Source organism: Aquila chrysaetos, chromosome 20 (assembly GCF_900496995.4).
Source record: "Aquila chrysaetos chrysaetos chromosome 20, bAquChr1.4, whole genome shotgun sequence".
Classification (NCBI taxonomy): Eukaryota; Metazoa; Chordata; class Aves; order Accipitriformes; family Accipitridae; genus Aquila; species Aquila chrysaetos.
The window spans coordinates 305,782-333,193 of NC_044023.1; the positions used below are offsets into that span (position 1 = coordinate 305,782).

Genomic DNA, 27,412 nt, shown 5'->3' on the forward strand with positions numbered 1-27,412 from the left:
GGTTTTTTTTTTTTCTCTTCACTTTTATTGACTTTGTAAATTGGAAATGGCTTTTCTCTCTTGATAGTTCACTAGTCCCCTGTTACTGTATGGGTTGTATACCCAGTAAAGAAAGGAAAACACTTCATGTCTCTCCAGGAAAATGAAATCATCAAAATAAAAAAAGACAAAAATTTGGTTTTATTAAATTGTCTGTATTCAAGTTGACATTTTTCCTGTAAGCCATCCTTGCTTCCTCTTGGTGGCCATGTCCAAAAAAAGTAGTTGTGACAATGTGGTGCATTTCTTTGCAGCAGTCATAAATCTTTCCTCATTTTTTTGTTGGTATTTTTATGCAAGAACCTTTCTTCCCAGGGCTTTCTCCCTAGAGCTAGATGCCTCATTAAGGTCTGTTTCTTGTTGATTTGTTGGGTGGCATATGCTGGCATCACCACCTGAGACTCTAGGAGCAGCTCTCTACCCCCACCCAAGGCTGTGCTGTTGGGTCATTTATTCTGTTTTTGAGTGTATTCACTCCCCAGGGGTTAACCCTTTATAATCTGCTTCATCATGTATATTATTTTAGGTCTCTTCTTGTCAAGGGACCTTACCTGAAGTAAGTAAATCTGCAAGTGCGACACATGCCACTTGAATTTCTCTTTATTAGGTCTTCCCAGCTTTCCCAGCGAGTCATGACAGACCCACCACTGCTGGGATGATTGATGGGAATGCCTCCATCAAGTTGCTACAACATCAAGTGTGTTGACTGTTTGCATTACTGTAGAGGAGGCACTTGTGAGAGAAATTCGTGGGCTGGGGGAGCTGAAGTAATGCAGAAGCTGAGGTGCTCATTTTGCAGTGAGGGAATGGTCCTTACTCCCTGCTATTTGACAGACCCAGGGCCAAGCCCAGGCTGTACCTTCTCCCACATATTTAACCTTACCTTTCCCTTTTCTAATTCTGTCCTGCTGCTTCTCATTATTTCACTTGTTCCTTCTGCAACAAGCATTTTGTGTCTTGGTTTCTGCCTCCTGCAAATAGCCATGGGCTTCTATGTAAAACCTTCAGGAGGAGGAGGACTGGGGAAATACCATTCCAGCACATGGCTTCAGCCTTCAGGCACCACCTGAAATGTGCTCATTAATACTAATATCTCTTCCATGCAGCTGGCTTGCTTTCTTTTCTCCACCAGTTTATCTGTCTGTGTGCAGGTCAGGCACTGGAAGCTGCTGCATCCAAGGTCGTGCTGCTTTGTGGCTGGGACCCAGAGCGAGAAAGTAGCAGCATTGGTTCCTGCGTGGGCTGGGACTCGTGAAAGGTGGCTTCAGAGCATGGGCAGGAGTTTTGCCTGCCACTATGACTCCTGCATCCCTACCTAAAAGCAGTACCTGCTTGTTTTCTGGGGCTGGCTGTGTTCATTTAGTACTGACGACAATGGTGCACGTACAGATGAGCTCATCTAGTGTTGTTTGGTTTTAGTGTGCAGATCTTTCATTCACTCTTTTGTAGAAGTCTGAAATGGTTTTGAGTTTAAAAGTCTGTGTTGTGATATGTAACGCCACTTCCTTGTAAATTCTGAATGTAGGCTTTTTGTGTCAGCTCGGGAGTAGGCATCTTGTGTGGTTTAAATTTTGCTTCGTAAGTAGTGCTTGAAAAGGTTAGTGGCTTTGCCTCCATGCTGACGTCTCCATTTCTCAAAATTATTTCAGTAAATAAAAATTCAGAACTAACAAAATTGTTTTCCTCCTTCCTTTTTGTCCAGTGCAGAGTGTGTTGTCTCAGGTGATTCAGGTGGAGTCCACCAACAGGAAAGACATAAGATATTTACATGGACAGCAGTGACACCCATTGCTATTAGTGTAAACGCTTTGGCAATGAACTTCAGCTTTTGAGTGTTGTGGACCAGCTTGAAACTGTGAAGGGCCTGATGGGGGATGTGGGGTAGGTTCTGGCCTGTCTGCCTGCTGCATTATGCACCTTCTGTAAAGAGCCTAGAGCTTGCCTTTTCTGGCTAGACAAGTCAGATGGCTGCTTCGATAATTTTTTTTTAGGTTTTTTTATTATTACAAGGAGAAATGTGACTGAGCACTCACTGATCACATGGTGTGCAAGTGAAAACCTGGTGAACAAAACATAGAGCTCCACCATCCCATTTATATGCAAGATTATTTTCTTTTCTTGCTTACCTGTTACTCCTGTGTGAGATAGGTTTTGTGGTAGTGTTTTCAAAATTGAACTATGACACCTTTATTTTAAGACAGGAATTCCAGATGTTTTTGGAGACTGGGCAAATCAGTCCTTTTATAGGAAGTGTCCCATTAAAGCTCAAATCCTTAGAAGATTTGATTTTATTCTTTGGTGCTGAAATAAACTCAGTAATGTAGGTAGTTTAAAATCTGACCTATACTCAGAGCTCAAAAACTCTATGACAGTCCTTCATCACTGACCTCAGACAATGACCATCCACAGCAGCTCCCCATCCGCTGCAGCAGGGAGGACATCTGGGCTGATTTGGAGCTGAGAACAGATGCAGAGCCTTCTGCAGGGTAGAGACAACAAGAATTGTTTTTTTGGGTGCATATGCCTCCATTTAGCCTCCTAAAGAAAGTAACCCTGAAATTACATTCAGAACATTTGCTAATTAAAGCTCCATGACAATGTTAATCACATTATGCTGATGTGCCATATGGACCATTTAAAAATTGGAAATGCTTGAAATAAATTGTTCTTGAAAATGTTGTTTAATAAAACATGTATTTAGAGTTTCCTTATTTAATATGTTAACTCTCTGGATAGTCTAGACTGGAGGGGGGATACTTGGCAGCACCACTGCAAGTACCATGCACTTTGGGAGTACTCGCACAATTGGTTTTCCTCCATTCTAGTGTCAGGTCTGCCTATGTGAGGTTGCTTTCACCGTATGAAACTATGACAGCACATGAACCTGTTGCCATGGGTTACTGCTTGCGTATTTCCAAAATCATTTACTCTGCAATCAATATAAGGTCTGAATAATTTTTTTAAAATTACATTACATATAAATTACATTGCGTTTTTTTAAAATACTGTATTGAACTTTGTACGTTCGCCTTCTAGTGAATCCTTAAGCAGAATGTATATGTTCTTACAGCATGTGTTTTATTTATATCGTATATAACTCAATGTAGAACCAAAAGAGGAAGGAAATTTATGAAGACTACACCACAGAAGAGTTGGGGGAGGGAGAATGAAAGGAAGAAAAGCTATTATCTTCTGCCTGTGGCGTTTTTGACCAAGCAAATACAAGGCACTGAAATCCATGGTGGGATTAGGTTTTGGTGGTTTGTTTAGGGTTGGGGGCTTTTTTTTCCCCTTTTTTCTCAGTATAAGGGATTCAATAGAGTGCCTGAGTTTTGAAAAGTCATGGGAGGGGAAACTCGTTAGTGTGATTGAGATGGTGAGCACATTTGCAAAAACGAAGTGTGAGCTGTGCATCCTGTTTGGTAACAAGGAAGCGGTAAAGTTCTGCGAGCCACTTGCTTCGTTAACACGTCTGATACAGCTGTAGAAATACAAAATAGAAGCCCATCGTTTTTCGTTAGTGTATACCAGCTTGCTTTGTTGTAAGAAATACTTTGGACGGCATCTGTGTGGTTTATAAAGGATGGTGAAAGAATGGATACCCCTCATTCTGCATTGAGCACTTGGATTTTGTTCCCAGTTTAGGATAAAGAAGATGGAGATTTATCCTCCTGTTTTTTCCCCTCTCTTTTACTAGTACCTCCTAAGCCTGTCCATCTCAAACCTGGGCAGGAAAGAATTCCTCCTGCACCTTCTCGGCCTTTGCCAGCTGATCCCAAGTCATCGAGGAGCTTAGCACCTGGAGAGGAGGAAATACCAATATCAGCAGGAGTCAACACGCTCATTGAGAAATTTGAAAGTATTAGGTAAATATGGCTTTGCGAGATCTGCTCTACTCTCCCTTTTCTGCATTTTTAACTTAGAATATAACAATAGAAAACATTAATCGTAATTGTCACGTAGAAACTTCTCAGGATGTTTTCTACTGGAAGTGCAAAACTTGACTGACTACACAATGATTTTATTTTTTTTTTTTAATAAAAGCATGTATTCAAGTGACTTTTAGTTTGTAGCATACAGTTGTTCTTTAAGAGCTTAAGACCTGCTGAATTTGGTAAGTGTTCTACCAGAAACAAGTGGCACAGAGTCTGCTTTCAGTAAGTTGATTTGATGTCGGGATTGGTTTTTGCATTATAGGAACTTGATTATTGTGATATAAAATAATTGGGTTTTCTGTCTAAGATTCAATAAATGTCAGACATACTGTTAGCTTGCTTCTTGGAGGCAGGGGAGAGTTAAATCACAATGTACTGTGAAACAACATCATGTAGAACAGCATTTTCTCTGAAACTTTATATATGAGAGACATTAAATAGGGTGAAATATGTGTATTTTGCTGTAAAACCAGCTTGTTTTACAAACACATGAAAACTCTCTCTGAAGACCAAATCTGCCTGATGGAGCTAAGTGATTTCTTTAGTAAAGAGGGAGATGGAAACAGAGACGCTGTACTGTGCCTTGGAGTGTTTTATCACCTGGGTGAATCTGGTAAAGTGTCTTTTGAAAAGAAAAAGTAGTACCTTCTTGTGCTTCAAAAACATCCTCTCTCTGGCAGAAAATGCCTTGCCCCAAAGGCTTTGTTCTGTTGAAGAACGTGAGTTCCTGTTCAATTGAACCCACAACCAAATGCTTCTTTTAAAAGATGATTCCTCCCTCCCCAAACCTTCAGACCAAACTGTTTTTCAAGGCAACGTGGGGAGTATTAAAGGCCCAGGATTCTAGCAATGCCATTTCAGTAAAACCTATGGCTAGGGGTGGTGTGTTTTTATCAGAAATTGTTGGGTGAATATTATTATTTATAGCAATACGCACACACTTGCCTCCTAGGATTGTCAGGGGGTGCAAGAAATACAGCTTGAATCAAATGATAATCAGGCCCTCTCTCTTTTGGGGCACTCTTGAAACCCCTGAATGTTAATATGAATGACTGTGGTGCTTTCTCTTCACCCGCAGGCAACCTGTACATATTCTTCAAAGAAACCAGCTAAATTTAGCTCTTAAGATGGAACCTGGCCTGGACTCATCCAAACAACTGAGCTCGTGTGACTGTGACATGGTGGCTTCCAGCGGCTCTTCCACGAATGAAAAAAGTGAACCAGATGAAAACGAGCCAGACATACCATGCAGCGCGGATCTATCTAACACAGACATAATGAAAATTAAAGAGCTAAGCATAGGTGATAACAAAAGCCATGGAGACTGTACTGCTGTGACTGTGAGCAAAGAGCCCTCTGGAGAGCTTGGCAATAAAGACTCAACTGCAGAACTGAACGGTAATGGTAAAATTCCCAACAGAGACAGTGGCATTGACAGTCCTTCTTGTAGTGTTGCAGGGGAAACTTTCCCCAGTGAAGAAGGTGCAGAGCAGAAGAAGCCCAGCGTGGCTGGGAACCCAGGGGAGATGGAACCTGACAAAAAGGGCACCAAACCTTCCTCTGCAGAGCAGAAGAGAGACTCCACACAGGATGAAGACAGTGACATTGATGAAGGAAGCAGCGAGGAGCAAGAGACAGCAGAAGTGCCAAAGTTAGAGTATTTGGATGTAAACAAGGTAAGGTAGTTTGTTCATTGCTATTAAGTGCTCTGAAACCAGTTCCTGACTCTGGCCGGAGAACCCTTGCATCACTTTCATACGTTGTTTGGGTTTTTTGTTTGTTTGGTTTTACGTCAAAGGATCATGACAGTCATTGTAATTTCCTGCTTGATGCAGGTCATAACTTGTTCCTGACCTAGATAGTATCTTTTAGAAAGGTTCCCAATCTTGGTTTAAAAGGTTTCATGTAAGATAATCCATCACAGCCAGAGGTGAGTTGTTAAGATTTAAGTGCTTTTGTAGGTAAAAACTCACACCTTGTGTTTCTTGTTTAGGTTTGTCTAGGTTCAGCTTCTAGTTTTTAGATCACGTTGTTTTCAGTGGAGCTCCATGATATGTGGGGGGCTAATTGGATAGTGCATCTTTCAGGGTCAGGGTCTTGCATCCTAGTAGGACATGGATGATGGAAATCTCTTCTAACAGTAATGTTGGTTTGGGGGTTGGGGTTTTTTTTGTTTTTTTCACAAAGCCTGTGCTTCTATTGGTGTGACTACTTCTTCAGTGCAAAGAAGTTGTTCTGAGGGTAGTTACATCAAATTACACTTCAGGAAACTGTACCTAGAAGAGATTTTCCTTCAATCCAGAGTAATGTAGTCCAGGCTGTTGTGTATTTGCTGCAGCTGTATAAGATTAATGACAGATTCCTTTGATTAGTTGTTTATCAAGACAGTTATTTTTAGAAATAGTGATGATAGAATGGGTTAAATTTTTCCAGAAAAAGAAAACAAAAGATGCTTTGAGCAAAATGTCTGCAAAATATTCCACTTTTGGTTGGGTGGAGTTTTTTGTTTGTGTTTGGGGGTGTTTTGGTTTTTTTTCTTTTTTCCCTGCTCAGCCATCATGACAGTAAAGTTAATATACTGGATTTTTGGTTTTTTTTAAAGAGTATGATGAGCACTAGCAACTAATGAATGGTAGCTAGTGAACTGCAGCATTCACACCTCAGTTTGTGCAAATCAGGTGGTTCTGTTGAAATCACCAACTATATCCCAGTTTATGTATGTCAAGAGCGCTTGTCCCTTAGGAAACATGGCAGTTAAAACTCATTCAGTAGCTTCTGGATCAAATTGGCCAGTGACTATTGAAGAGCGATAAAAATTGCATGCGGGTCTGTGGTGTGCAAGAAGTTCTGCCTCTCACAGCTGGCAAATTTCAGAGTACAGTTAATGATCTGGGGTGTCTCCTTTTTTTCCAAGAATAGAAGACAGCCTGATGAGGCAAACATACCTACAGGAAGGTATGAAAAAGCCCCAGACTTTCTTTCATGAGTACCGTTCTTCCTGCTGCTTTATCTCAAGCTGGTGTGACTGGACTCGCCTTCCATTCAAGTCATTCAGATGCTGCCCTTGCAGTCTGGGACTCTCCAATACTTCATTGCCATGCTGCTCCTTCTGCAAATTCAGTGAATGTCAAACCTGCCAGGTGCTAGCGCGAGGTTAGTCAGAGGGAAGTGGAAAGGACCCAGCAGGGTAGGAAGCAGTAAGGGCTGCATGAACCAGGTCTGCTTCTGTAGATGGGGAGGATGTGATCTCATTTGCCTCTCTGCGAGCCTGCAGTCCCACCTGGCAGCTGGTGAGGATTCAGGAGGAGGAACCCGTTGGCCTGTCCCACCTCCATGAGGGCCAGGGAGGACACCTTTGCCTTGGCACTGCATATGTCAGACGTGACTGCCTGGGCATGGAAGGCTGCGGTGCAGATTGCCTTGGGCTTGCACAGGAGGCATGGCAATATGAGCCAGGGGCTCCAGCAGGACTGCAGGGTCTGTACTGCCAAAGGAGACCTCTGTCTTTCATCTTGTATGCAAGAATTTAATGTGGGGGTCCGCAGGAAACATCTTGGAGATAGAGACTCCAACTAACATCTATCTGTTAGCATCTATTAACACAACATCTAATGCATCCATTGACATCTGGTATCTCTTCAGCAGTCTGCAGTGAAAGCTTGTTTACATCTCAAATCGGCAGTGTCACCATCACAGTGGAAGGCTTCTCGTGTGCTGCTGTTGGTTTTCCCTCGTGTGTGTTTGTGCATACATACACACACTGTGAAATACTTTAATTATTTTGTATTCATAATATATATGTATATGCATGTGTGCAACTGAAATGTTATTTAAAAGACTGTTTATTAGTTGCAACATGCCAGCAAGAAAATAATGCATTAAATTAAAAAATCTTTAATCTGGTAATTAAATTTACTGTTTGGACTAGGAATGCAGTATCAAACCAACTGTGGCAAACCCAAGTGGAAGACTTTACCATATGATTAAGAAGTGCTTTGCTTACAAATACCAATGTTTTGTAAGACATCAGAGTTTTGATGGCTGTTTTTAAGTCTTGTTCCTTAGGTTAAGTATCCATATAGTAGGAAATAATGCTGATAAAACACAGAGTTATGAGGTCATAGTTCTCTGTAGCATGCTTGGTGAATTTATAAGAGAGATATCTCTAGAGGAAGATTTTTTTTCTGTTTTCTTGTGTTACTCTACTTCCTGAAGTGCATTTATGTGATGCACTTCAGGTTCTCCCTTGCATTTTGAGTTGATTTCACCTTCTAAAAGGCAGTTTTGATGCTGACCAAGCTACACTAAGTTAGCTTGTTTTTGCAGCCACATCCAGAGGGAAGGCTTAGAGAGATGCTGCCTCTTTTGTAGTGTAAGGATTGTGCCCTCTTCCGGAGATGTGGTGTGTGAAGCCAACTTGTGTGTTAGGTGTCCACACCATCCTCCCACTCTCCCCGTTCATTCTGTTGCAGATTTGGGGCACTGTGGACTAAAGGTTAGGGTAAAGGGCCATAGCTTCCAGAAAGGAGAGCCAGTGCAATTCGAAGTTGACTTGTTCAGTGTTTATTCTTAGGCTGGAAGTTCACATCATCTTGACAAAACTGGTAATTTACCAGAAAACAAGGTACCTGCCCCACTGGAAGAAAGAAAGGAGAGTTCAGTCGGCACCAGCTGCTGGCTTGATTGCTGGGGACACCCCAACTCCTCCAGAAAGCTTTGTGTCGGGAGCCAGTGTCTTTTTCCTGCTTCCCCCTTCCTACCCTTAGTACCAGGCGTTGCAGCTGCAAGACAGAGGTAATCAGCACTCTCATTGAATATGCAAGTTTCCAGAAAGCTTTGTTATAGTTGGAGGAGGATGCGTAAGAAGTACAGCTGCAGGATGATTTAATGATGGCTCAGTAACTCCTAGGATATCAAGTTAAGTGAAGCTCATGAATAAACATAACTGGGGGGGGGGGGATATTTGCTTTTTTCTTATCTAATTTTCTACTTCAGATATCTCTCCATCCACCACCCGTGCTTTCACACATCCCATGGCTGGTGAAGTAACATTGCCTGATATATGACTCGTATTGTTTTATTTAGTCTAGGTTTAGCTCTGCAGTGTGATGTGGCTTCCTTTGGGAGTCTGCAGCACAGCCTAACAGGCCTCACTATTAGCACAAAATTATTGGAATATGTTTTAAAATCTCAGGAGTTACTTACTGGGATTTCCAGTTATTCTTTATCAAAATGAAAATGAACAAGGAGAGCTTATTAGTTTCCTCAGAAAACATCAGGAGCTCCAGGAACTGAAGCATGTTAGCCTTGATGTTTACGAAAAAAAGAAATTACATAAAAGTGAGACTGAGGGGCTGTCATGCTCTGTAGTCATATACCCAAGGCTTCTGCCGACTGCCTGGGAGCAACGGAGTAATGCTTCTAAGATGGCTAACACTACTTCATATCTTTTTGTTTAGATATTTTTCACTAAGAGTTATATGTGCTCATTAGTAATCACCAAAAAATGCCTTTCTCCATCTGTCCTGCTTCCTGCTGTGTAAAATAGTAATAATGAAGTCCCACATGGGCCTCATACAGTCACTGACACACACTTCCATTCTGCCTGTACGTGGCTGGAGTTTCATTTCTGATTTCATTGTACAGTTTGTATTGGAAAATTTGGCCTGCAGTCCTGCAAGTCAGACCTTTGCATAAGATTATCTCCATGGATATTCTGAAAAAAATTTGCATAGGTCAATGTTTTAGTTACAATGCTGGTTAAGAAATATCAGATATGTTCTCATCATCTTTTTTTTTTTTTTTTTTAAATATTCTAAGGAAAATGAGATCTCAATACAACAAAGAAGACAACCAAGCATAGGATAAGTTTTCCGTATTGTTTTCAGCATTTTTGAGTAGGAAGTTGTCTATAATCTTTCTGGGACTTTCTGTGTTCTTTGTAGGGGTGACTGGTGGGGTTTTAAAGCATAACCGTATATGATTTTAACCTAAGCCACTCCCAGGAGCTTTCTTGCAAGATTCTCTGAAAGCCCCTTGTGGTAGGGATGCTAACTGAATATGGTTGCGCGCAACCAGTTGTATGAAAAAGGGTCGCTGCAGGATATTGGCCAAGTTTTCTCATATCAAGCCTTTTTTTTTTTTTTTAACTTTAAATTTTCATTTAAACAGTCTTTGCATCCGTGAATCCGTGGCCCAGGTGTGCTCAGCGGGTGCCCAGCTGGGTCGGTGAGTGGGTTCGCAGGAAGCAGTGATGCACTTGTGGCCACTTCATTGCACAAATCAGCTCAGCATGTGCCATTCCCCAATTTGTATGTGTGATTGGGGTATTTGAGGTGCAAATGCATTCAGGCGTGAATCTTTATGAGAAGCTGGTTCTGTTTGGTTTTAGGCTGGTGTTTCCTTTTTCTTTAATAAGTTTTATGGACAGTTACAGCTGGAAATGAATTTTTGAACCTTCCACAAAGAAGTGAAAGAGCATCGTGTGACTGCTGCTTCAAGCACTGGAGTGAGCTTCCTGTGTCATGAAGTCAACACCTACTGCTTCTCTTTTCTCATCTTTCTTGTCACCCCGCCACCTATACTGTTTTAATGAGACTCTGCAGTAGATGTACGGTTGTAATGTATGACTGTGGAGGACAGTCGTAACATGCCCTGGCCATGCCAAGCAGTCAGTCAGCAAGAGCGTTGGGCAAAGCAGAATATAATCCACATTTGAGTTTGCAAATTTGTTTTACTTTTCCTTTAGAAACATAGACCGTGAAATATCTCCTTCATAGTGAACTGAAGTATGGCTCAGGCTGTGTTAAAGCTGTCCTGCCATAGCACGAAATAAGGTTAGAAGAACAGGACTGCCTCAGGTTTAATTAATCTACTGTTTCATTTTAAACGTTACATCCATTGAAAACCAAATATGTTGCAAATTAGTCAGAAAAACATGCCTATCTGCCTGTAGCAGAGACAGCAACTGAAGATAGAGTTGCTCTTTAAAACTGAGCTCAAGCTGAGTCTGTTCAGCCATTGTTTGGTATTTAAGCAGATGTCAGCAAGTTTTTTGGAAATATAAACTGAATTGCAGATGGTGAAGGTCAGGAGGTTAAAAAGTGCCTGCGCTATGTAAAGATTCACTTCTGAGAACAAATGTATTTGGTTGGAAATAATTATTTTTCAAATTCTGAATTCAAACAAATCAAAGGATGCTTTTTGGCAACTGGTGTGCCAGCCTATTGCATCAGTGTCTTTCATTCAGGTGCTCTTCTGTGCCCAGCAAAACTGGCAGATAAATTCTTTCTCAGTGAGAGATCCTCATAGTTACTGGATTTGAATGGCCAGCAATGCATTTCGTTATAAGCTGTAATATGTTGTATTTGCTTGTAACAAGTTCAACCTTTGTTGTGCTGTGATTTTTTTTTTTCTTTTCCCCTAAATATTAATATATATCATTTGAATGAATGGAGCAGGATGTTGTGTAGCCTGTTAGAATAGCTTAAAAGAGTATTTGAGTAGTGGGGTAGACAGAGTACATGTCAAAACTTTATTCATGGCATGGTTGCCCATCTCCAGGTTTGTGCCTAGAAAGAGAGGGATTGCTTTAAAGGAAGACTGATGCTGTTTCAAATCCAGAAAAGCTATTCACATTCCTTCAGTAAATACTTATATCACGGAAGTGTGGGCACTTCATGCTATGTGGTACCTCATTTCACGTAGGATAACTGTGGGTCTGGTTTGGTTGTTTGAATTCATGGCTAGGTTTGAAAAGTCTGAGGTCTTTCAGCTGTATTGCAGTTTGCCTAAATGTGTGGGGGCGAGTTATTTAAATTTTTCTTGTCAACTTTGTTTGGAAACAAAATAAGGTAATGTTGAAGAAGCTTAAAGGAAGCATTTAATGGATGTTTTCTAACAATTTGATGGTGGCCCACAGGGTTATGTCTAGAAATGCCCGTCACAAATGCTAGCGAGCGCACAGAGACAGGCATTTGGGATGGAAAGCGCTGTTGCTGGTGAGGGGCCCAGGTGCTTCTTGAACTGGAAGCAGCCATTCGTGTTTAATAGACTTCAGCTGGACTTGTACTCCATGGATTTGTCCGGTCCTTTTGTGAACCTGCATGAAGGTTTACCATCTGCAGTGACGTGTTGCTTGAGGAAGCAGCGCTCAGTCTTGAAGCAGCACCTCAGTAATTTTATTTGATGACCTTTAGTTTTCTTATGGAAGAAATAGTGATTGATTGCACCCAGCTGATGCTCTCTGTTCTCTTAACCATTTAGACATCTCTCTAATTTCAGTTGTCTTTTTTTCCCTGGATCCAGGCCAGTAAAATTTCCCTACATTTGATCATCCTTGCTGCCCCTTTTGGACGTTTGTACTCCCGAACACAAAACGGCCAACCCTCAGTTCTGGACTGGTTTGGTTATATGTAAGCATGGCGTTTAAAGTCTAGACCCTTAACAAGGTATCTAGAGTTTGTCAGAAAGCTAAAGCCTGTGTCCTAATAATTCAAGTATTTTTAAGCACTTAGAAAGCAAAGAGTCTATGTAGCTTTTGGCTAAACAGTAAATAAAGTCGGCACTTCATAAATGCATTCAGGTTTTTTAATGAGTCCTTTCTCATTTTATTTTTTTAAATGAGCTTAATGAAAGACTTCACTGAGTGACTTGGGTTATATTGCTGAACATTCTTTCCAGGGAATTGGCTGGTGTTTAAAGCTGCACAGAAATCTTAGAAATATGCCATAGAGAGTAATGCTGTGCTGGCCAGGGAGAGAAATCTGTGGCCAAACAGGTCTGGTTTCTAGTTTTCTTTTTAGTCACAGGACCTGAATCCAGAAAGGAGAACAGTTGATTTACAGTCTAGTGCCTTAGTTAGCAAATAGACTAGACTTATTTCCAGATTTGGAGGATGTTTCTGGTTCTTTATAGAAAACCATAATGAACTAAAGTGATGTCCTGACCAGCCATTGACTGCATTACTGATTGCTCTTTCAGAAAATAGCTTTAAAAATGTCTCCAGAGCAAACTGATCCTTTGATGAGGGATGCGGAGCAGATTCTGAAATGTGTTAACCTCCTTCACTCCAGGCTTCTCTACTGGCAGGGAATTTGGCCCACTGAGAAAACGGAAAAGAGAACAGTTGATGCAACTTAGCTTTGTAGGTGCAGATGGATTGTATTATTTGTAACTTTTTTTTCAGTGTACAGAGCCCCAAAAGCTATTCAACATCGCAAATGAACTGCTCCATACAGAAGAAGCGTATGTTAAAAGACTCCATCTGTTGGACCAGGTAATTCGATTTTGCATAAACTCTGCTTTCTTTTCTGTGAGCAGCAGTGGTGTCTCCTGCTCATCCCCTAACCTATAGCCCAGTAGTGTGAAAACACTGTTTATTGGTGGGAGATAGAGTTTGCTTGCCAGGCTGTGTGTCATGAGTCCCAGAGGTGAGCTTTTGGCAAGAGGGTTCCCTGAGCTGGAACCCGAGGATTAGAATGTTGGAAAGAGGAACGGGAAAGCAGCGGCCCAAGATACAGACAGACACAATCAGCTTTTGCTTCCTCCCTGAGCGTACGTGGAGAGGAAATCACAGGGACACTGAAGGCACTAAGAAATGATGAAATCTGTGATTGCTCTGTAATGTGCAAGAGGTTTGAGTTTTACTAAAATCAGGCCACATGGGTCAGCCCCATGTTCACAGGGGATTATTTTTTTTTTTACCCACTGTGTTTCGTAATTGTTGTCCATCATGTTTACAAGTGGGGATAAAGTAAAACTGGTGTGATGAGTCTGAACTTTCTTCCACATTAACATTGAAGTGAGTCTACACTGTTCAGGCATTTCCATAATTATCTCAAAGGAAAAAAAAACATGAATGTGCAGGAAAGAAGTAAAAACGAGGATGAGTCACATGGCTAATGAAGTGCTTTTTAAAAACAAGGGTGGGGGGGAGACAATTGTCAGCTTGCTAGAAATCTTGTTAGAAGCTGTAACTTGCAGAGCCCTCTACCCTCCGACTCTAGGACCTCTATGGAAGACTTTCCAATGTTTGCTTTGGATGAGCAGAGGCTGTTTCAAGACCTTAGAAATCTAGGGTGTGTCTTTCCCTTTTGTTCAGTACAGTGTAACTTTTCCCACAGAGAAACAAAATAATCACATGGTTTATTTTGCTTCACATAAATAGGAGTAAGTGCTCTTCAGGGACTGGTTATTCTTTGCAATTTGCATTCTCAAATAAGAGATGTCTGATCTTCTCAGTAGTTTCAATCTTTTTTGACATACCCCTAAGATTTTTCTAATTTATGACTTTGGCCCACAGTCATAAATCTAACCCTAACTGACAGTGGACTTACATTTTGGGAACCTCCTGAAAGACCCCAAGGACTGACTACAGGAAGTCAAAAATTGTAGCTCAGTTCTAAGGCAGTCAGCTTTGTAATATTGCAATCTAAAGCCAGTGTGTCTAGGATTGTTTTTTGTAAATATATGTTGGTACTGTCTTATTGTCTTATGCAGGTTTTTTGCACTAAGTTGTCAGAAGCAGGTATTTCATCTGAAGTGATAACGGGCATCTTTTCAAATATTTCTTCCATCTATTGTTTCCATGGACAATTTCTTCTTCCTGAGCTCAAAACAAGAATTACGCAAGAATGGTGGGTAACTGTCATTACAATTATTTTAAAAATACGTTTTCAAGAAACTAGAACAACCCTAAGGCCTAGTCTAATTCCAAATTTTTCATTGTTTAATACAGTAATTCACTTGTTATTTAATACATTAGTATGGAGTCTCTTAAGCATTTCTGACTACAGGAATAGACTTGAGCACTCAAAATTTCCAGAGTACATTGTAAGAATTTTTTGAGTCCAAAGTATTGCCAGAGCTGTTTTCCTTACTGTATTTCCGCTCTCCTGTTATTGCAGTACTATGAAATTGCAGTACTAGGAAGGAAGGAAATTGCTTATTTTGGCCCAACAGATGAAGTATTTTGGACCCACTGTGAAGTGTTACAAAAACGCAGTACTTCTCAAAGAAGGAAAATGCATCATCATCTCATAGTCTAGACTTTGCATGCCATGTTGGAGACTTCATGAGAAACATCCATTTTATATTTTCTTTAATGAATTTTGTTACGGTTATATAAAATGTAATTTAATGTTAAAATTAGCATTATAGCAGGCAACAAATGGAAAATCTGGACAGATAAGATAGATGACTTCCTATCTATAAATCTGCTTATGTCTGTTATGCAACCACTTCTGTTGTTGAGCACCACAGTGTTGCACAAATTTTTACCCCAAAATTTGTTGGCCTTCTGTTCTAGGAGTTAATAAATATTATTAGCTACAGTGTATATGTACTTTCTTTAAGAAAATAAGTGTAGTTTTGGGGGCTTTGTTTTGTTTGGGTTTTTTCAGTGAGTAATAAAGGTCAAATACCAATTAAAATTTGGCAGCTGCAATAAGTTGTAGATAAGGCAGAAATACTGCAATAGGTAGAAAGGTTAATTGTAAGGCAGATCTAGGAAACTTGATTTGAGATGACACACTGGCCACAAAGAGTGTCCTGCAGTGAAAAGCGCAGATAGTACTGACACTGCACCTTTCCAAGTACCCTAAATGACAAATACAAGACCAGAGTTCACACTTCTCTTGGCTGAGTTCAGCCTTGACATAGTTCATCAATGATCAGAAGGAATAAATGAGTCTCAGCACCTTTGCACCTGACTTGCATTTTCAGGGACAGCTGTAATAAAAGGGGAGGAAGACTGGAGAGTCTGGAAGTCAGAAGAGGGCAGAAGCTTATTAAATGGCTAAAGAGGGTCTAGTGCAGTCAGACTGCAAGTCACGAGTTCAGCAGGAGAGAAAAGCTGGGGGAAAAATGGCTGGTGCTCTGCCTGGCCATGAATTTGGAGGAGACAAGGATGTGTGGCTACCACCTCTCCCAGCCTGTGGGGGGGTCTCTAGGTGAATGTGTGTCTGGCCCCCTGGGAATACCCAGCTGAACTGAGTGATCCCTTTGCACTAAAGTGTCTTCAGATGTTTGGCTGTGGTGGAAAAGATGATGATTTTTAAAAAGTAAAAGTTTCCCATGAGACTTTGTGCTGGACGGCAGAGATATATAGATGTTTCTTTAACAATGTGTAGTCAGTTTGAATCTGATCTTCACTTAAGAGAGTGACAGTGGGGGCAGAAATATTAGCCTTTGGACACCTAGTTTAATGTTTAAGGTTTTATCTAGGGTACCGTGTAGATTACTTTAAACTAAACTTAGCCTGAAATATCTTGATTGCTTATGTGTGTAAGTGGTTGTGCATGTGGGAGACAACTGTGAAAGTCTTACAGTTGTGTTTTCTCCCTGAAGATAGTGTTGATTTCCAGAGATTTCAGTACTTACCTGTGTCTTTCCCATAGGAACATCAACCCACGGCTAGGAGATATCCTACAGAAACTTGCTCCTTTTCTGAAGATGTATGGAGAATATGTAAAGAACTTCGACAGGGCAATGGACATGGTGAACACATGCATGCAGAGGTCCTCTCCATTCAAAGATGTTGTTCAGAACATACAGGTATGTTGTTAATTGACATCATGTGGCTTGGAGATGCTAATTTATTTGTGTAACTTTATTTTTTTTCCGGTGCATGACACACAGTGTTTAGCTACAAGGTAATAGTGCTCTAATACTGAACATAAACAATTTTAGTGGCAGTCCTTTCTTCTCTCTTGCTATGACACAGATTTTTCACATAGGTAGCTTTTTCTCCACTCACGTATTTAAGAGGAGTATCAGAAGTCACAGAATAAAGCTTTGCCATTGGCCCAGCAATTCCGACTGCAAACATGTCCGTTTATAAACTTTTTGATTTCTCTTCCTCATTACTAATTTTAATTGCTTTTTAATAAATACATTTTCAGTCTGAGGTGGGTGTGTTTGAGTTTGGCCATGTCACTGGCAGCATCTGCTGTTGGTCTGATTTTTCTGAGGCTCACGAAGTGGCACGCAGCTCCCAAGGATCACAGCTCTGCAGGAGGATGCTCAGCATGGATTTTCATGTGTTTTCTCTTAATTATAGAAAAAGCTGTGTGAGGAGGGGGGAAGAGGACTGCTTATGCTAGTGTATCAGTAAGACTTCTCTCTCCCCCTCAGGCCCTGGGCCACCTAAAGGGATGCAGCAGGCTCCAGCACACTTGCAAGCATCCCTCCACTGGTGCTGGGAAAGCAGATACTGTCCTTTGGGAGGGGAAGGCTGGCAGGGGAATGGGTTAAGCTGAGGAGGGAGCTCAGCTGCCTGCCCTAAATGGGAGGATTGTGGCTGGGCCAGCTGTTGGAATCAAGTAATCCCCCAGCAAGCTGGGAAAGGAGAGGCCCTTTTCGGAGAGTCAGGGCTGCAGGCTGCCCAGTGACTCAGACAGAAGCTTGGAGAAACAGGAACTGGGGAATGTCCTCTCCTACCAGGCTGTCACTCCACGTGGCCTTTTCTTAACCTTTTTCTGTCTGAACCCAGCCTGCTCTCACCAAGGTTCTGTGCAGCAAGCACTGTAAAAAAAAAAGCACGCAGGCGTTTTGCTGTCCTCAGTTTGTGCCAAGCCACTGACACAGATTTCTGAAGTGAAAATCAGTTTGTGACTGTTTTCCCTGCAGCACAGGCATCTGCCCACCCTAAAATTCATCTGTCTTTTCTCACCACCAAGCTACCAACACAAACAATTTGTGTTAGCTGTCAGTCTGCAAAACTGGTCTGCAGCTGTCCGAGACCATGAGTATTTCTGCTGTTGCTTGAGCAGAACTTTGATAGGCACTATGAACACAGGGAATGCATATACGAGAATTCTGAAGTCTATTGATAACAGTATTTCACTGTAGGTTATTTTAGCAGCAACATCACAGCACCTTTTGCTTCTGTCGATGACCATAGCTGCAGTAGGCAAAGATTTGACCCAGTATACTTAGTCCACTCATCTGAGCTATCTCTGTGCTATCAAAAGCCACAGTTACTTTTCAAAACACCAGTCTGTTGTGATCCTGCAGTAACGCACTGTCCACCTAACAGCTGTTAATGGAATAGTTATACAGCTCAAGGCATTAACAATTATTAATTATGCTAAACTAGGGAAAACAGAAAACAAAAATCAAATGGTACTTATATGTGAATGACTGTGACTTACTAAGTTTACTTTAGCTGACCTTGAAGATCAACATACTTTCTGTTCAGTTCACATCCACCTACTGGGGCCAACACTTGACAGCTGGTGAGTTTATTAGGACTTTTCTTTTGTCAGCTTTCTCCTTATGCCATCACATAAGTGTTTTTTAATATATATTTCTGTGGTTTGAATTGCCACATGAATTAAACACAGAATAAACATTTATCCGTCCTCTAGTAAAGTCATTTGAATTGCAGTGTAAACTCTGTAAACTTCTAAAATTACATAACATTAAATTTTCCCTATTTGGAACTGTTTGTCACTGCTGACTTTTTAGAGAGGATACACTTGGCAAGTGAAGATAACTTACGTGAGCCTTGAAGTGACTTCCTCCTCTGCTTCCCTATTGCTGTTCAGTGTAAAGGTTCATCCTATTGCAGGAATAAAAAGACAATGGAGACGGTTATAATAAGTGGATTTGGGAATATAAACCAAGCACTAATATGCAGTAGTGTAGTTCTGTGCTCCTTTTAGTTCTTCCTGGAATCTCTGATTCTTTCCATCCCAGTTGTATTTTCTGGGAGATGTGGTGCTGTAAAACTCTGAGAGATAATAAATTCACTTCATTTCCTACAAACAGAAATATTGTTCACCCTGCTACACTGTGACAAGATATTTTTTAAAGCAAATTTATGTGTTTGAATTTCTGGAAGGATAGCTAATATTTTTCTATCAGACATTCATCTCATTATCTCCAGGCTTTGCTTTAGTAATCAGGTGAGTCAGCAGTGTGTGGTGGGCTGTAATAGTTATGAGGAAAATTACAAGTACCTGAAACAAGCACCTTTCTCTGAGAAAAGCATACTGAAATTAATGTGGGTTTCGAGGGGTTGCTTACACTAGAACAGACCAAGATGTGGCATTGGTGAGCTGATGTAAAAATAATGCTACGGAGAAGAGCGTGTGGTTAACACGCTGATGTGGGATTCAGGAGTCAGATTACATCGCTAACAGAAACTTCCTGTCTGCTTTAAAACAAGTTACTTAATCTTACTGTGTTTCTCATTTCTCCTCCCCTCTTTTAAATAGAAATATCCCTTCACTTCATAGGGATCCTATGAAAATAAGTACACTGCAACACTCAGTGCCATTGCAAGCAGAGCAGATCAGTGCCTTATTGGGTAATATTTACTGTAATCAGTCTCAAACCTACCGCCTTTCTTGGTCAAGCAAAAAAAAAAGAAGAGAATTTGAGGCAGCTCCTTCTTCAGAGGTGGTGTGTAGGCAGTGTATCTGCTGCTTGTACAGTAAGCTCTAGCAAGCAATATATCCCTGTGGGGCTTCTGATTTTATATAGTCTTTGGGGGGAACCATGCTGCACAGGGACATGGATGGGAAGATCTTTTCTGAGCCTGTGAAGAAACACGCAAAATCTAAAAGAAGATTGCTGCATATCTGCAGAAAATGCCAGACATGGGACAAAGGTTCAAGTGAAACCTGTCAGCTCCCATACCTGCTTGAGGGTAGGAAGGCTCTACAGATGGATCTGGACAGGCTGGATTGACGGGCCGAGGCCAATTGTATGAGGTTCAACAAGGCTCAGCGCTGGGTCTTGCACTTGGGTCACAGCAACCCCATGCAACGCTACAGGCTTGGGGAAGAGCGGCTGGAAAGCTGCACGGCACAAAAGGACCTGGGGGTGTTGGTCAACAGCCGGCCGAATATGAGCCAGCAGTGTGCCCAGGTGGCCAAGAAGGCCAACGGCATCCTGGCCTGTATCGGAAATAGCGTGGCCAGCAGGAGCAGGGAGGTGATCGTCCCCCTGTACTCTGCACTGGTGAGGCCGCACCTCGAGTCCTGTGTTCAGTTTTGGGCCCCTCACTACAGGAGAGACATGGAGGTGCTGGAGTGTGTCCAGAGAAGGGCAACCAAGCTGGTGAGGGGCCTGGAGCACAAGTCTTGTGAGGAGCGGCTGAGGGAACTGGGGCTGTTCAGCCTGGAGAAAAGGAGGCTGAGGGGAGACCTTATCGCTCTCTACAACTACCTGAAAGGAGGTTGTAGTGAGGTGGGTGTCAGTCTCTTCTCCCAAGTGACAGTGAGAGGCCTCAATTTGTGCCAGGGAAGGTTTAGATTGGATATTAGGAAAAATTTCTTCACCGAAAGGGTTGTCAAAGTATTGGAACAGGCTCCCCAGAGAAGTGGTTGAGTCGCCATCCCTGGAGGTATTTCAAAGATGTGTAGATATGGTGCTTAGGGACGTGGTTTAGTGGTGGACTTGGCAGTGTTAGGTTTACAGTTGGACTCAATGATCCTAAGGGTCTTTTCCAACCTAAATGAGTCTATAATTCTGTGATAGCTTGAGAAGTTGTTTTATGCACCTCTAATTGTATGTGAATGCTCATTTTTCATTGCTGTTTAACACCAAAGGCAGGAACAAAACCAAACCCTTCTGTGCTTGTTTTCTCTCCATTGTAGAAACAGGAGGTGTGTGGAAACCTGACATTACAGCATCACATGCTTGAACCAGTGCAAAGGATTCCTCGTTATGAGCTTCTCCTAAAGGACTATTTAAAGAAACTTCCAGAAGAGTCTCCAGACAGGAAAGATGCTGAAAGTACATGTAAACTCCTCTCTGTCTAATGAGCACAATAAGATCTTGGAGAGTTTTTTCTTCACATGTTCAGATACTTTCAACTAGGGCTATGGTAGAAATGGAGATTTGAATCAAATTATTGCATAGCACAAAGGGATTTTGAATGCTCTTAGAGTAGAGAAGAAAAGGGTTGATACGTCAGCTCTAGGAATGAAGAGAGCTTTGGCAGATGAACAATGGCAAAATGTTGAAGTTTGTAATGGTATAACATCTGGCATATTCATTTAATCCATTGTATGGCCAAGGACAAATACAGGAGGACATCCTTGCAATAGCCAGAGGAAGAAAGTAAGAATGGTCTTAAATGTACACACTTCCCTAGGAAATCAGGTTAGACTCTGTTAACACAAAGAAACAGGAGACATGGGCTTCTGTTGGTTTCTAGGAGTTTGTGATCCTGACCAAAACTGGATTCACGTTACCATAAGCACACAAGCCCTGTTTTAAGAAAACACTGTTACAAACATGCTTGTGAAGGCTTAAGTGAGACTTAAGTTAACCTTTAGTAGGTTGATTCCTAGAAGGTGAGGTTTTTTGTCACTATGTGCTTTGACTCGCCTAGACTTTCAGGAGAGAAAGATTAAATGTTTAGATGCACATGGACCAGCTGAACATGCAGAAGTGATTGTGTCTATAACTGCTTATAAGCATTGCTTTTACTTTATGGAAGGAAAAAATACAGTCCTTTCATTTGCAACAACAATTTTGCAGGAAAAACACTAATCAGGGAGGTGAAAAAAAACCCCAAAGTGCTATTAACAGATACAATCCAGAGAATGCATAACTGTTGCTACCTTTATTGCAGAGTCACTGGAGCTCATATCTACAGCAGCAAACCATTCAAATGCAGCCATCCGAAAGATGGTGAGTAGAAATTGCATAATGGAATTGTAATCTGACTGAAACACTTGGTTGAACCAATGGTCCCCCATTGCAATAGGCTCAGGAAAGTGGGCTGGGGAGAATTTTCAAATACAGTGAGTCAGGCTTTAAATATGAGTTGGATATCTGAGTTCTCTTTATCATAAATGATCCTATTGCAGTTACCATGGGTTGTTGGGCCTAAATTTCACTTTCCTTGTTCTTAAGGACCCAATGAGTTGAAAAAGGAGGTCTTCATAAAACTCATTATTTGCTTTTCATTGAAAATTGTTGAAAGTATTCCAATTAGGTCCATTCATAAGGGGTCCTTGCAGATTTTCACACTGTTTTTTTAGTCCTACAGGTCTTTACCAGACTGGAGGTTGTTTTGGTTTGATTTTGGCTCATCTTAAATGCACAGAGTATGCATTTAGCATGTGTCAGTAGCTTTGGTAAGCTATACTTCTAAATCTGGGCAGTTTGAGACCATAGAGATTTTGAGCATTAGCACTTGCTTTACATACAGAACACCTAGTGCATTACCATTAAAGTAAATGGACTTTATAGTTACAGATGTTACCCCTTTTGTGCACCCAAGTCCCTCAGGAGCTTTTGTATCTAATAGATCTGAAATGCTGTGTATCCAGCTTAACACTCACTGAGCATTTGTGGGCACAAGGTTTACATCTCCTTCTGTATCAGACCCTTACTTCCTTCTCCTGGCTGGCAGGGACACCATGAGACCATGTTTCCTGTGGCTGCTACAGGGAAGTAACCAACTGATGTCTGTGTATTTTCAGTATGTCTCAGTGAAAACCAGTTTTGAAACCATCTGTTTCTATTTGAGTCTAGTGTGTTCTCTTGATAAGGATGTATTTCGGTGGAAATTTTTCTGGTTTGGAGCCTTGAACAACTGTTTTGCTGGGGACTGTGTACAGTATCTCCACAGATAGCAGGAATATGAAGCCACCATCTAGTTGCTTTCTGTGTTGGGTGCTTTTTCTGTTGGTACACAACAACATATTAGAAAAGGCTGCTATAATAATTTTGCACCCACTGTTTATTGCTGATAAGAACCTGAAGCCTCTAATCAGGCCTTCTTATTGCACTGAATTCTTCTGTAATTAATAGGTTTTGCCTGAGCAGAGACTCGAAGGAAAAATATCTGAGTAAGAATTTCAGGTTTGACCTCGTGGTTTCCCAACTCATACATCCCAGCAGAAAGTGCCTTGGGTGTGCTGGGGCAGTCGGTGAGGGTCGGTGGGGAGCAATGCAGTGCGAGAGCAGCGCTGTCCTGCACATGCGCCTCTGCAGAGCCCTGCGGGATGGCGCAAATGGCTGGATGAGGTCAGAGCCAAGCCAAAAGAAAAGCAAGGGCTGTAGCAATATCTCCAAAAGTTAGTGGAGGTTTGAATGAATTGTTGGATGCTTCCTCCTGTTGTGGTGTAGTAGAAGAAATAGATCAGGCTTCCAAAGCTGGCTTTTCCTAGAAGTGCAGATGTCCCTCAGGTTTTGGATCTGCTCTTAGTGTTCTAGTTTCTCCACTAAAAAAAATAGCTTGATGAGTTCACTGGTTTTTGTTTGTTTTTACATTAGTGGGATCTCTTGCTCATCTTCCCATTTGCTGGAAAAAAATCTGCTGCCTTTTGGGGCTTAGGTGATTTGCGCATTTATTTTTAGTCCACAGCCTGCCGCCTTCCATTTTGTTTTGCAGTGTGATTATTTTAACGGTTTGGTTTTGTTTGGGTTTTTTTATTGGGGTTTTTTGTTGTTTGTTTAATCGTTGGTCAGAAGAATAGATTAGGACAGGGACTGGTGTGATGTATATTTGTGGTGAAAATTCTCAAGTCAAATGGGGGTAAACAAAGTGTGTAAAGACCTGAAATTCCAGCTTAATCTATAGAAAGGTAGAGGTATGATTTAGAGATGTGTTTGGACATATATTTGGGTGTAACTGCATAAATCTTTGTCCTCACTTTCTGACCCTTTGCTGACAGTGCCATTTGGAGCACATCAGTCCACCTTGTGGTTGAAAGCCAAAGCTTTCCACATGCTATAACTCAGTAGCAAGATTTACACACCTTTCTTATTTTGACTAGTTAAAGCTGCTGCAATGCTTAATATAGCAGCTGCAAATGGGTGAACTAGTTACCTTTATCCATTTGAATACTGTGTAGAGGGACTTTTAATGTTTGGTTGACTTTATATAAAGTAGAAACAGTGCTTTGCTGAAAAGGAAAAAGTAATCCCTTCATAAAGAATTTTGACAAAGACATAAGGATGCCTGAATGGCATTAAAACTATATTTTAAGCATTTTGTCCTGGTCTGTTTCAGAGGTACTTTTTGCCATGGAGGCCCCTGCATAGGACTGCAGCATTCCCCATACATCTGAGGTTTTATATGTAGCTTAGAAATGCAGAATAGGACCACGCTTCCTGATGGAGACCTATGTGCCATTTTATCAGCAACAATACAAGAGGTGAAACGTCTCAGAAGCTGAGGAACGATCATAGTGCAGCAGAAATCTTAGTCTGAGTTGTGGGGTGGAAGCTGAGTTAATAAATTCAAACTTGGGAAAAATTTGGTAACATACTAGTCTCCGACTTGGCCACTGATTTTACTGGACCCGATGCCATTGCTTCCAAAGATATGTATTTATTGTTGAATAGGAATATCTAAAAATATCAAATAGATTGATCTCAAAATGTCATTAAAATGGTACAATCCAGGTATGACTCATGAGTGACTAATACAGAGTGGGGAAGAGTACTAAAGAGCATGGAACAGGTATTCATTAATTTTTGAAAATGCAAAGCTATAGCCAAAGTGAAAGACTATTTTCTTTCCTACTTATTTACACTTACCACAGAAATGATACTATGGGTAATAGACCAAGTGGAATAATTTTTTTTAATTAAACTGCTGGAGTTTCTGTACTTGCAGGAAAAGATGCACAAGCTTTTGGAAGTCTACGAGCGACTTGGTGGTGAAGAGGATATTGTTAACCCAGCCAATGAGCTCATTAAAGAAGGACATATTCAGAAACTTTCAGCAAAGAACGGCACAGCGCAGGATAGGTATTTATTCCTGGTGAGTTTTTTTGTTGCATGCTTATTTTCAGAGTTGTGCTATGAAACGGTACACTTTCATCTTCCTAATCTCAAATACAAAAAGCATTCACCAACTGAGCCCAGCTACTCCTTCCTCTGAGCAGCAGTTTTCTCTTGATGCTTTTTCCTTGAGGATTTCCTTCCTTGCACACTTGTACTTTTGCTGATGGCTTGTCAGGCCCAAAGGGGTCTTTACCATCTCCCCCCTCAGAGGCTGCATTTTTTGCAAAGTGCCTGAGGAGGTGTGTTTCCAGCTATAGCACCTTGCTGCATAAGATGGCCAGCTCTCGCTGACACTGAGAGAATAGCTCTCGTTTTCTTTCAAGGCAGTCAAATGGGTACTAGGGAGAGGGGGAGAAGGGGGAAGTGACTGGCTGACATGCTTCTGTCTGTCCACTTCTTTCAAGTATGGTATGTGAGCCTAGCTTGCTCTTTAAATCTCTTCTTGGGAACTGCATCTTAGAGTAAAACACACCAGAGTCCTAAACTGTCAAAATGCAGGCTTTGTCCAGTGTGTAATCCCTTAACCTAAAATATTCCCTTGTTACAGTTTAACAGCATGGTGCTATACTGTGTGCCAAAACTGAGGCTGATAGGCCAAAAGTTCAGTGTTCGAGAGAAGATGGACATTGCAGGACTGCAGGTTTGCCTCTCTTCTTTTCTTCCATTTTAATGCTTCCCCACTCAATAGCGTTAGATCCCCTCTGAATCAAAAAATGTAACAATAGATATATGTAGAAATACAATAAAATTCTGAAATCTAGCTTTAGATCTCTTTTTTTTTTTTTTAATTATTATGAAGTAATCATCCAAAGGTGGGTAAGAAAATGGTGACTCTGTACATGCTTTGATTGAAAGCCTTCCCTTGTCACCTAGTTGACGCAGGAGTCACCTTTTCCCCCTGCTGCTCTAGGGGCTGGTTGGTGATAACGGATTCAGAAGTTTTGTAGCAACACGAGTAATTATGGAAACAATCCTTTGTTTTTTCTACCCCGTACTATATTCTGAGTGATCCTTTCAACTAAGTATTTCAAAGAATGAATATATTTGTAAGTCATTAAAAATGATTGAAAGACAATGGAGACTAATAAGATGACATGTTCTTTTGTCGTGGTTTAACCCCAGCCAGCAACTAAGCACCACGCAGCCGCTCACTCACTCCCCCCCCCACCCAGTGGGACGGGGGAGAAAATCGGGAAAAAGAAGCAAAACCCACGGGTTGAGATAAGAACAGTTTAATAGAACAGAAAAGAAGAAACGAATAATGATAATGATGACACTAATAAAATGACAACAGCAATAATGAAAGGATTGGAATGTACAAATGATGCGCAGTGCAATTGCTCACCACCCGCTGACCGGCACCCAGCTAGTCCCCCAGCGGCGATTCCCCGCCCCCACTTCCCAGTTCCTATACTAGATGGGACGTCATATGGTATGGAATACCCTGTTGGCCAGTTTGGGTCAGGTGCCCTGGCTGTGTCCTGTGCTAACTTCTTGTGCCCCTCCAGCTTTCTCACTGGCTGGGCATGAGAAGCTGAAAAATCCTTGACATTAGTCTAAACACTACTAGCAGCAACTGAAAACATCAGTGTTATCAACATTATTCTCATACTGAACTCAAAACATAGCACCGTACCAGCTACTAGGAAGACAGTTAACTCTATCCCAGCTGAAACTAGGACATCTTTTTACAGGTCCAAGAAATTGCCAAGCAAAATGTGGCTCATACATTTTCAATAACAGGAAAAAAAAGATCACTGGAACTACAAGCCAGGTATGGTGCTTGTTCTGTCTTTCGAGGTTTGTGAATATTTATGTAGAAATTTACCATCTAGGGGATATGGCTGTGCTAGTATGACATAGCTTTACACGAGGAGATGGGCATCAGAGATGTGTAACTTGCATATGCAAGAGAATATGTTGTTCCTAAGTCAGAGTGTGTTAAAGTGCTATATTGATTTGCTTTATTGAATGCCAACAGTGTTTATAGTAGTGCTTGTAGGTTCCACTGTATTAATAATTCAAACATTTTTTTGCATGTGTTTGGTAATAACTGAGGTCAACAATTATTAATAATGTTTATAAAATAGTGGATAGCAAAGCTAAAATCTACATGGATATAAAGCTGTGAAGATGTGAATCGAATTCACTGAAAATACTGCAAGTACATTTATGATGTTTTCCGTATTTTTCTTTTGTTTTAACAGGACAGAAGAGGAGAAGAGGGAATGGATTCAGGTTAATACAAAAGTGTTATGATATGGGTGGAAATCACAATGCAGTCAGCACCTTCTGTTTTAAAATTATCTTTTTGGGTTTCTGAATGAATGAGGCTGTGTGAGGAAGCTGGGTAGTCCAGTCTGGCAAAGCTGCTTATGTGGAGCCCCGTTCAGAGTCCCACTGCTGACCCACTGTGTCCAGGCAGTGGATGGGGGCTTTGAATGGGTTCCCATTTCCTGCAGTCCTCAAGCCTAGCGAGAGAAGAGATTGAGGTCAGAGATCAGCCTTGTATATTCTTGCAGTCTGACTTGTACAGACACTGTCTGATAGCAGTCTTAGTTTTTAACTTAACAGACACCACTACTCATCGTTATTAAGGTTTTTAAATTTCCATTTCATTTATGCAAGTGTAAGGGTTTTTCACTAAAATGATAATCCTAACCATCTTCCTATGAGAG

General features: G+C 41.2%; 1 protein-coding gene across 7 annotated transcripts in view; it reads left to right on the plus strand.

Annotated features, from left to right (window-relative positions):
- The window catches only part of FGD3 (FYVE, RhoGEF and PH domain containing 3), a 117,113-nt gene that overhangs the window by 66,896 nt on the left and 22,805 nt on the right, over positions 1-27,412 (plus strand). For all 7 annotated transcript variants that reach the window (XM_030043477.2, XM_030043476.2, XM_030043481.2 and 4 more), the window contains exons 3-13: positions 3,737-3,905; positions 5,053-5,650; positions 13,162-13,251; positions 14,475-14,611; positions 16,373-16,529; positions 20,582-20,720; positions 21,565-21,623; positions 24,565-24,711; positions 25,282-25,374; positions 26,429-26,508; positions 26,942-26,972. In XM_030043477.2, coding sequence (XP_029899337.1) covers positions 3,737-3,905; positions 5,053-5,650; positions 13,162-13,251; positions 14,475-14,611; positions 16,373-16,529; positions 20,582-20,720; positions 21,565-21,623; positions 24,565-24,711; positions 25,282-25,374; positions 26,429-26,508; positions 26,942-26,972 — 1,700 coding nt within the window. The remainder of the gene's footprint in view (positions 1-3,736; positions 3,906-5,052; positions 5,651-13,161; positions 13,252-14,474; positions 14,612-16,372; positions 16,530-20,581; positions 20,721-21,564; positions 21,624-24,564; positions 24,712-25,281; positions 25,375-26,428; positions 26,509-26,941; positions 26,973-27,412) is intronic.